Source organism: Alnus glutinosa, chromosome 1 (genome assembly GCF_958979055.1).
Source record: "Alnus glutinosa chromosome 1, dhAlnGlut1.1, whole genome shotgun sequence".
Taxonomy (NCBI): Eukaryota; Viridiplantae; Streptophyta; class Magnoliopsida; order Fagales; family Betulaceae; genus Alnus; species Alnus glutinosa.
The window spans coordinates 3304023-3315359 of record NC_084886.1 but is presented as its reverse complement, the minus strand read 5'-3'; the positions used below and the strand labels follow the sequence as shown (position 1 = coordinate 3315359).

The following is an 11337-nucleotide window of genomic DNA, read 5'->3' as shown; positions in this document are numbered from 1 at the left end:
AATAATAATAATAATAAAAAAAAAAAATTAAAGGGCTTAAATTGAACCAGCTATTTTTTAAACAAATTGAGCACAACAGACGTTTTCTTGCTACTCTTTGACTTAATGCCGTTTGAGGAAGGAAACGTTTCTTTTGCTTGATCACACAGAGAAGCCGGATCAGACTGAATCAATTGAAAAATGATAGATATGAGACGCTGAACCGTCTCTTGTCAGTCACTTTTAAATAATAAAAAAATGCATTTTAATTAAAAAGTATATTATTTTATTATTCTTTTCATTTTTTTTAATTAAAATATATTTTTTTAATAAAAAATAACAGACATAAAACGATCCATATCTATCATTTCTCGAATCAATTCGAGTATCGAAGTGAATTTATGAAGATAACTCTATCACGATCCGGTCACATACTAGCTGTCATTAGTGTCCCCCATACTCCACTACCCCGGCCCATACTCTATGGTCCCAACTCTCTACTTTAATTTATAGAAAAAACTTCTTTCTTTTTTTTATTATTTTTTTATATCTAAAAATTGACACATGTTTAACATTTTACATTTTTATATATTGTTGGGAATAAAATCCATCATAGGTCCCACATAGATCTCCAAATCACCTAACAATATACATTTTTAAAAACATATATGAAAATCACACACTTTATTAAATATATATTTAAAAACTAAAAATACATGTAAAAATCACATGTATTTTAAACATATTTCAATTTAATGAATCAAATTAGAAAAAATTCAATTTAAAAGTCCTTTCAAAATACCCAATTCTATATCTTTTAACTTTAATTTTAATAACTCAAAAGATATGTCCATAACGTGATTTGGATGTAGTTGGGATTAAATCTAGCCGTTGAAGGCCGTCTTGCTCTAGCACTTGACCTCAATTCTCAATGCCTAAATCTTTAGAATGTGTTATACATGTAAGGGGCATTTTTTTCATTAATCAAATACTTGACGCTTTCAAAACTTTAATCAAATGGTACAACACTTGAATTTAGGGATTATAATTCCTGTTCAGGTCATATCCAAATATAATTACAAAAATTATATAAATTAACCATACTTTGATATATTTATTAAATGAGTTAAATTTTTTATTTTAATTTATTAATTTCGTGTTAATTTATGTCATATTAACAAATTATCTAAAAAATTGTCAATCATATTCGAACCCATCTCAAAGCTTTATAGAAAAAGTTAAGAAAAATTACAGTTTAGCCCTTTAAACTGCCAGTCGTGTTGCAAGTAGCCTCACGAACTACTAACGCTTGGACTTTGATCCCTCAAACTACCAAAACGTTTAAAAAATACACATTTTGTCAAAATATGCCTATAATACCCCTGTCACGTGTCATTTTTTAATTAAAAAAATAATAAAAATAAAAAATAAAAATAAAAATAAAAAGAAAAAGAAAACGGGTGTTTGGGGTGGCTGCTACCTTGGCGAGCCACCCCCCTCCCCACCCCATGCACCCATTTTTAAAAAAAAAAAAATAAAAAAAAAATAAAAAATAAATAAATAAATAAATTAGTTTTTTATTATTTTTAATTGAAAATTGATGGTTGACAGTGGTATTATAGGCATATTTCAACAAAATGTGTCTTTTTGAAATGTTTTGATAGTTTGGGAGGCTATAATTCAAACATTAATAATTTATGGGGCTACTTACAAAATGACTGACAGTTTAGAGCATCTCCACCAGGAGTGCTATTTTAACCAAAAAGTTAAATTTGACTATTTTTTTCTCTTTTTCTTCCTCCAGCAGAGTAGTTACTCTAATTTTTATTTTTTTTTTTATTTTTTTTTTTATTTTTTATTAACTTCATGAACAGTGAATAGGCACTACTGACTATTCACTGATCATCAGTTATTTAATTTTTTATTATATTTTCTCTCACCCTCTCCCCCACTTCTCTCTCTCTCTCTCTCTCTCTCTCTCTCTCTCTCTCTCACTCACTTCTCATCTCCATCCCTCTCTTTCAATCCCGCATTTCCCCCACTTCCCCACTTAGGGTTAGACGAAGAAGGAAGGAGAAGAATCAGATAGAAAGAGATCCGAGAAAGGTAGGCCAACCAATGAGAGGTGCCGATTTCCGTTGAGTAGAGGCGCCGATTTTCCTACGGGTCGCGCGCCCAACAGTTGAAGAATGATTTTCGGCAACTTCCAAAGGCGATTTCCAGCGGTTGAAAGATTTTTTTTGTGAATTTTTCCTTAGTTGGCCGATTAGGTATGTTCCCTGTGGTTGCGTTAATAATTTCAGTTGTTTGTGCGTTGGCTGTGTTGTGAACATCTGGCCATGTGTGTGTGCGTGAATCTCTTGTTGGATTTTAGACAAACCCAAGAGATTTGTTGGGGACGATTTTGTAATCCCTATTTACCCATGTCTCCTGATTCGTGGATGTGGGTTTAATCAATTCTGAAGATAATTGGCGTTTGTTGTTGTTTTGGCCGGAAGTTGATTGGGTGTTGAATTCTGGTGAACCCATCGGCGAGGAGGAGTGACCGGAGAGAGAGAGAGAGAAAGAGAGAAGGAGGAGAGAAAGAAAGTAAAACAATAAGAAAATATTAAAAAATATTATTTAAAAAAAAAAAAAGAGTGGAATAGAGATTATTGTTAGAGTACTTTTAAGAAAATTGATACGTAAAGTAGAAATTTATATTTTTTGAGTAACTATTTTAACTCCAACGGCCAGAAATGCTAGTAAGAAGTTAAACTATAAATTTTTGTCTGAAAGTTATTAACACGTGGAAAATCATTATTATCAATTAATTATTCACAAATCAGCCCGTTGTTAAGCAGTTGAACGGCTTGGTTTGCGTGGCAAGAGTAGTCAAATGCGAACTACAGCGCAAAATTTGCGCTGACCAAACTACTCATCAATTCTCTACGGTTGAAGTACAGTGCACTCCAATCAATCAAATGTTTTTTTTTTTTTTTTTTAAGTAATAAGTTTATGTCAGAGGACTAGTAGTAGTTGCCCTATATTAGTTTCCTTTCTTATATTTATAAAAAATTTCATGAAAAATATCAAAAAATCTCTCACAGCAGATACCTTATATTTAAATGAGGGAGTTGAGAATGAATAGTAATTCCCTATGTATACATGTCTACTATTCCTTTCCTATGCATTATTTTAATATAAAAAAAAAGTATATTTGATTGATATAGGAAAAAGAGAAAAAGTAAGAAAGAGAGAGAAAAAAAATAAGAGTAAAAAAATAATATTTAATTGATATAAAAAAATGTAAGAGAATCTATTGTGGAATGTTTTTTTATAAAGAAGTAAAAAGTAGTTTTTATCTCTTAATATAAGAAAAATGATTAGAAATCTACTTTTTTTTAATGGAAATCTGCTTCCAGTGCTTTTAAGGCGCACCAAGCATAGCTGAAGTTTCTAGTGAGAGAGAGAACCGTCAGTTTGTATTGTTTTGGGGGAGGGAGGTTTCCACGCCTCCCTCCTCCCTGGTTTTTTTTGGGTTAGATGGTTTTTTGTGTAAGTTTTGAGTCGTCCATGGCGTGTCGACGGCGGAGATCGTGGTTCGTGTTTGTTCACTGTCAGATTTTGGATGCTAGATCTACCCGTTTCCGTCATCTTCTGTTGGACACGCGTCCTTCAGCCTTGATCGCCGTCAGTTTCTGGTGCTCCAGCAGCTCCCCACAGTTGTGCGGTCTCTCGGTGGTCGGCGCGTGGCCTTCACGCACCTCTGTGGTTTTTGGATTGGGGCTGCGCGTGATGGCCACAACCCGGGCTTTTCGTCGTGGTTGGTGGTTCTGGTGGTGCTCGGAAGCTTTTAGCGTTTGAGTGTTGATGGGTTTGTCTTTGGCGGTGGCGCGTGCAGTGCACACGCCGTCACAGTCGGCGGCTGTTCCGGCAGACAGCTTCTCTGTTGAGCTTTTCCTATGTTGTTTGTTATTTATGTTTCCTTAGACAGTTTGCTTTGTGCAAATATAAACTTAGTCTTTGGCAGTCGCCCAGAATGTGTGACCGACTCCCTGTTCAAGTAAAGGTATATGTCAACGTAGAGGCATCATTCTGTTGGCTGAATTTTTTTAGTAGCAACTGTCAGTCTTGTTTAAAGATGTATGTACACCTTTAGAGTGTTTGATTATGTTAACCTTCGTGGTGCATGCTGCTGTAATGTTGATTGTTATTTAATGAAAGTTGACCTTTCTTAAAAAAAAAAAAAAAAAAAAAAAAAAAAAAAAAAAGAAAGAAAAAAGAAAGAGAAAAAAAAAAAGGCGCACCAAACTCGTGAATTTATTAGGTTAAGCCGACGCGGAACGTGCATGTGCGACACATTGACCGCACGCGGAAAGAGAAGCCCACAAATCTAAAGATGCGCGTAAGGCTACTCTCCAATTCTTTTTGGAGATGGACGATCAAATAATGAAGTTCTTTCCGACCTAAAAATAAAATTATAAAAATTCTAATTTTTAAATTTTAATCTCAAAAGTGGTTTGTAAATAACGTGTTATATTTTTCAAAATAATAAATTTTATTTATGATTAACAAATCATTTAAAAATTAATTTTTTAAAAAAGAAATTGATTAGCGTAGCACTTAATCCAATTCCGAGTGAATGAATCAAGGCAAAAATAATAATGGAAGGGACTGCTTCTTTTACTTTTGGCACTACATTATTTCACGACTCATCACTTGAAAATTTTAAGTTGATCCAAACAATAAAAATGGGATTAAAGATATTATTGTGATTAGATAATAATTTGTTGAGGCAAACAACAAATATTATTACAGTGTTTGTTGCTATTAAAATAAAAAATAAATAAATAAAATTTGATCATCAGATATAATCCTTAATTAAATAAATTTTATTCTATAATTATGCTTTTTATTGAGACATAAGTTATAAGAACTCAAAAAAACAAGGGTTATAAAGATGCCTTATGTAAATTAAATTTATTGTTGTTAATATAAAAGTATAAGAGACGTGTTACATTCAGACTCTTTCTCTATAAATATAGTATTATATACAATCATATTATTATGAAAAAAATATAGCAAAAAGACTTTAACATGTAGCTATAAGGCATAGACCGAACCACTTTAATTTTTTATATTCATTTTTCTTGTTCTAGTCTCTTTCGTAAATAATGAGCTTCTACATCCATCTGAGACAGGAAAATTAGAGGAGTTCAATCATAGAATGAGTTTCCAAATATATTTTTTTGGATGGATAAAAAACATTCAGAAAGATTTCTTAAAATAAATGAAGTAGTGAAAGATAGTAAGCGGTTACATTGTATACTAATTAGGGTGAACAATAAGGCATAATGTTTTATGACCGAGATCTTTTTTATTTTAAGTGAAATATAGAGTATCTATCATCTCATGAGTCAAATTAAATTTCACAAATATAATAGTATATATATTATAATATTGTTAATCACATTATTTAAAATTTTTAAAATGGCATGACAATATATTTTATCGTTAGCTTCAACAAAATAAAATAAATCGCCTTGAGGTCGTATTTTTTATTAGAGAAACGTCCACCTTCGCAATCAGGAGCGTGAGCCACAACACAAAATCTGAAGTTTAGAAAGACGTGCCAAGATGAACAAACGGATAAGGAGAGGACAGTTGGGGGTTGGTTCTAGTTGGGGAACCTTCCAGCTGTTCTCCAGCACACCGTTCCTGGAAAGAAACGCCTAGAGGCAAAAATTATTTTTCATTTTTATTTCCCGTTTTTCTCATTTCAGTTTTGGTGCTCCATTTTTTTAGTGGGTCCGTCGGACACGTGGCATCAATCCAAACCAAACTTTTGCTAATTCTGGTTCTTCACGTATCGCCCAACGGACAAGAAATGAATGTACAGTATTGAGTATTTGATTGGTTGCTGACTTTCTTCATTTCCTGCGTGAGAACAATATTTTGTGAGAGGCCAATTTCAAAAGCAGAGAAACACTTTTACATTATAAAAAAGCTCGTTCCAGAAGCCCCTTTGGGTTCTGGACGAGTTTGATGTAGAAGTTTTTTCTTCTTCGAAACGTTTCGGAGGGGAGCCCTGTAGAACGAACAAGGCTCGCTTTGAAATCTTTGCGGCTCAAGAACGCTGTTTACCTTTGGGGTGTTGGTGGAAAAGAGAGATGATGATCAGATGGTGGGTAGCTGCACTGCAATTGGCAGAGCTTTTTGTGAGCTCGCTGGTGCATTTGCTATATGGGTTTTACATATTCAGCACAGCCGTGGCGGGTGATCTCTCCCTCGCTCTGAATGAGTGCTTGTTTAAACCTAATATGAATGCGGAGGTCAAAGAGGACGTGCCCAGAGGGCTGACCGCCAATGCTGAAAATCTGCCTCCTATTGTATTGGTCCATGGAATATTTGGATTTGGCAAAGGGGTATTTCCTATTTTTTATTTTTATTTTTCTCATATTTCTCAAAAGTGTTGCCTTCAAATTAATCTCATTCATTCCTGCTTATTCAATTGGGATTTTTCATTTTGTTTCTTTTGGGGTCTTAGAGATTGGGAGGTTTGTCGTACTTCGCGGGGGCAGAGAAGAAAGATGAAAGGGTTCTGGTGCCTGATTTGGGCTCTCTAACCAGCGTTTACGATCGGTATGTATGTGCCTTAGAGCAAGTCCTAAATGTTTTGGGTTCAGCGTCATTCATAAGCTTCTTTTTTCCCTCGTTGGCTTTTTTTTTTTAACTAGTCTTGAAAATGGGGTTTTTGGTTTCAGGGCTCGCGAATTGTTTTACTATTTGAAAGGCGGGCAGGTGGATTACGGCGAAGAACACAGCAAGGCTTGTGGGCACTCGCAGTTCGGACGGGTTTACGAACAAGGTAATAGATCCCCTGCTTTGCAATTAGCTCTCTCTGTTCGTGTTTTCCTATTCTAATGGATGAAATCGTCCGCAGGGCACTACCCAGAATGGGATGAGGATCACCCTATTCACTTTGTGGGGCACTCGGCCGGAGCACAGGTTGTTCGGGTATTGCAGCAAATGCTCGCCGATAAGGTTGGTTGAAATTGTATGATGTGAACTAAGGAGAAGCCACCATATATCTGTAAATTGAAAAGATTAGTATTTTTCATCCAAAAAAAAAAAGAGATTAGTATTTCTGTTTTTTATTGTTCGCAGGCATTCAAGGAGTATGAGAACACTTCAGAGAACTGGGTATTGAGCATCACATCCCTGTCAGGAGCGTTCAATGGGACTACAAGATCCTACTTAGATGGGATGCAGTGAGTTCCGTTTATAACTTGTGTTTTTGCTTGGATCTTTTGTCCCTTTATTTCCTATTACAGCAATGAAAGTCTACAGCTTCGTGTTTATTATTGCTAATTTGAGTCCGATCACCCTAATGCTGAAATAATATTGGCCAAATGAAAAAAATATAGTAGATAGCAGTTTTATTATGACTTCACTACTTTATGTAACGAAAGGGACGTTTGAGCAAACTGAGAGCAAAACAGAAACAAAATAGCATGAATAAGAGTTTAAAGCTTGCCAACACCTCGTTGGGCTCAAGTGATCTGTTTTAAGGAATTAAGGATTCATTATCCAATAAAGAGGCAGCTAGCCTATTGGGCCATATAAGCTGATCACTCTGATGATATGTATAATGAGTGCCTCATTCTTATTATACATTTATTTTAGTTTCATTTGTTTCGGTGAAATTGGGTCATAGTTGAATTTTTTGGCAATTATGTCATTGTATATTTTGGCTACTAACCCAATTTTCTCTTCTCCATTAAACAATTTCTGGATGCTGAACTTGTTCCAGGCCAGAAGACGGGAGAACCTTGAAACCTATATGTCTATTGCAGTTGTGCCGCCTAGGGGTAACAATATATGATTGGTTTGACATTCCCTGGCTGAAAAAATATTACAATTTTGGGTTTGATCACTTCAACATGTCATGGAAGAAAATTGGTGTTTGGGGTCTTGTTGATTGCCTCTTGGGGAATTCAGGCCCATTTGCTTCAAGAGACTGGATCCTTCCTGATCTTACAATTCAAGGGTCCATGCGACTCAACTGCCGTCTGCAGACCTTTCCAAATACATATTACTTCAGCTATGCTACCAGGCGTACTAGGAAGATATTGGGTGTCACAGTTCCTTCTAGCATACTTGGCATCCACCCATTGCTTTTTATAAGAGTATTGCAGATGAGTCAATGGCGTCATCCTCCAGATGTCTCTCCCCCTTATAAGGGATACAGGTATATTTTCATTTAAATGAATATGTTGTATCAACTCATTATCTAGTTCCTGTTCTCAAATTACTTCAGGTTTTTATTTTGAGAAAGCTTATTGTTATTTCGAATGTGTTTTGAGTTTGAATCATTACTAGAATTTCTCTGTCAATATTTTGTCCAAGTGTGACACTTTCGGCTATTAATTAGTTTTTCCTTTTTTATAATGATAATGAATACACTACCGTATTTAAATTCTAGAATTTAGACAATATAGATGTTATCATTTATGAGATGTAATATCTTGCTCAAATCGATAGATTATGATTTTGATTTTGGAGCTAGTGCCGAAGTTGATATCCAAAAAAAGAAAAAAAATTGTGTTGTTGGTGTCATGACCCTCGTGTGAATTCATGTTCAGGGATGAGGATTGGCAAGACAATGATGGAGCACTCAACACCATATCCATGACTCACCCTCGTCTTCCAATTGAACATCCAAGTCGTTTTGTTGAAAATTATTCAGAGTGCCAAACGTTAGAACCGGGCATCTGGTAAGTCGTGCTTCTTAGTAGTGATTTGTTTACCTCACATGGCTACTAACAAGATCATATCTACTGTGTGGATCATAGGGCTTGCTTTTGGGAAATTTGATTTTAATTGTGATTGTTTCTAATTGACACTAATGACAATGCTAGCAACTACATGGTCATTTACTCATTTTCATTGATAGATCTGTCATGCTTGTTTGAAATTACAAAATACCTGGCATCCTGCTTAGGTTTTAAGCCAACTCATATTATACTGAATTTACTACTCACCAGGTAAGTTTTCTAAGAAGCTCTCAATTAGATGGAGGATGATTTTTATATTAAAAAATAAAATTATGGAGATTCACTCCACTGCTATTATGCTCACGTTTAGATAAGGATGGCTTAATTGGGCCACAGTCTAGTTAGCAACGTGGTGAGTGATCATGAGAATGCTAAAGATTAAATATTGCAAAAAAGGGGGAAAAAAAAATCAATGACTAAAACAAGGCTTAGAGTTTTTTCCATCAAGTCATCAACCATCCGAACGAGTGTCTGATCGAATATGGAACCAGCTGTTGTCATTGTAGGTTCAGGTATTGAAGATCTTGATACAGGAACTTTAGTAAGTACCATTCAGTTTTTTTGTGTCGCATCCAAAAGCATCCTTAATGGCTGAAGATAATTCAGCCATACAGTTTTGCAACTATACTCTCACATAATTGTAATGCTAAAAAAATTTCACAAAACATCAAGAGAACAAGTTAATTCCAATTACACAATGGCTTTGAGTAATATTGAAAATTTAAAATTATTATTGAAGTTACCAAGATTATGGTGTTAAGGATTCTTCTTTGAACTTGCTCAGAGTTTGCATTTGACTTAATGCAGGTACTACAAGATTGTGGAAGCTGATCATATATTGTTCATTGTGAACCGGGAGAGAGCAGGAGTTCAATTTGATCTGATTTATGATAGCATATTTGAACGCTGCAGAAAGCATGTATTTAGGAAGACCTCACCAACATTACCAAACGAAGTACACCAATAATTTTTTTGTATCTGTTTCTCTCACTTCAGACGCTGCAACCAGAAAGAAATAATTTATCTCCCTGGTACACCTTTTTCTTCATTTCCCAATGTAAATGTAAATTTTCTTTTTAGTTTAGACTCAACTTGTTTCACCTTTTCTTGATTATTCCATTTTTTTCTTTATCTTTAAAAGAGATATCAGCAGCGTATGCAAGAGATCTCTCTGGTTTTGTTGAAGTTGGATAATATGTATCTTGGAACAGAGTCTATCACATTAGCAACATTAACCTCTCTGTTTATGAACATGAAATGTTTTACCTCTACGTCTAGAACTTCATTTCTTAATATTTTTGGTCACTTTTGTTAGCAACTGTTTTATGTCAAAACAGGTGGAATTGAGGTTAATGAAATTCAATCAAAGCAAGCCATCTTCCTGGAATTGAGATGTAGGGATGAAGATTTCCCTAGAATCTCTAGCAGTGGGTGTGTACAGATATATTAATGACAACGTGTAATGCACCATGAGCGACTGATGTTGAGCTTGAATGTTGGTTAAACTCAAATATGTGTTGTTTGCTAGTGTTTTCTAACCACTAAATGGTCCCGGCCCTTGCCAAATAGAGGGTCTTAACTGCTAAGCCGGAATCATTAGCCTTAGCTCAAGGCAAGGCTTTAAATTGCATCATTGAGAATTGCCTAAGGGTAGCCAAATTGGTTGAGAACCGATAAAGCAAATGTCAATAGTTTGAATCTTTCTTTCCTTGTCTCCTTGGGGCAAATTATTTAATTTTACCATCTATATTTATTCTTCGTTTGTTTTAGTGTAAAATGGTTTCCAAAAAATGATTTCGGCATTTTTCGGTGTTTGGTTGGGGCGAAAATAATAGTCAACCAGAAAATGATTTTCGTTTGACAAAAAATGCTTAGTAAATTTCAAAAAATGATTTACGCATTTTAAAAGCATAATTCATTTTCTCCATACGGCAGACGCATTCGACCATCTTTTAAACGACGCAGTTGATCTTCACGTTCAAGCAATTGACCACCACCAAAAACTGGCTGTTACTGGAATCCGACAATGTCCGATCATTGCCGTCGGATTTTGGGCACCTTCGTTGAAATCTGATTAGCCCAGATTTTGACAACCAGAATAGTTGGATTCTGGCCATCTAGCTGGGATCTTGCCAGAACTATCGGATTCCAGCCAAAACGGTCGACTTCTGACCTACTGGCTGGATACCAACCAACTCAAATTTCGATGAAATTGTCCGGATTCCAGTAACAGTAGTTGAAATTTGGTGGAAGTGGCCAGAATCCTGTTAGTCAGTGACAGAATCTCGTCACTGATAATTTTTATATTATTTTACAATAATATTTCTATGATGTAAATAAAAATTGATTTTTACGCGTGAAACACTGGAAAATTTTTTCGATGAAAAATATTTTTCTGAAACTATTTTACTTCAAAATAAACATAACTTTAGGGTAAGAATATTATTGTACAAATCTTGGATACAATTCATTGTAGTCTTTGTAGATAAATATTTCATTTATTGGGAAAAAGAAAAAGGTGTAATATATATCCATTTGC

The 11337-nt window shown here is 34.9% G+C and overlaps 1 protein-coding gene across 3 annotated transcripts; it reads left to right on the top strand.

The window, feature by feature from the left end:
• Positions 1-5886: 5886 nt before the first annotated feature.
• LOC133866184 (uncharacterized) lies at positions 5887-10512 on the top strand. 3 transcript variants are annotated; one of them, XR_009899863.1, is made up of 9 exons: positions 5887-6386; positions 6509-6603; positions 6726-6829; positions 6905-7005; positions 7129-7232; positions 7775-8212; positions 8607-8738; positions 9606-9829; positions 10136-10512. XR_009899863.1 is itself a non-coding variant. In XM_062302729.1 (8 exons), exons 1-8 carry the CDS (start codon positions 6132-6134, stop codon positions 9763-9765), a joined length of 1389 nt encoding a protein of 462 aa, XP_062158713.1. In that variant the 5' UTR covers positions 5888-6131; the 3' UTR covers positions 9766-10069. The 3 variants fall into 3 exon arrangements, 1 of the variants encoding a protein (XP_062158713.1); XR_009899864.1 differs by lacking the exon at positions 10136-10512 and adding an exon at positions 9940-10069; XM_062302729.1 differs by lacking the exon at positions 10136-10512 and having other exon boundaries at positions 5888-6386; positions 9606-10069.
• The last annotated feature ends 825 nt before the right edge of the window (positions 10513-11337 follow it).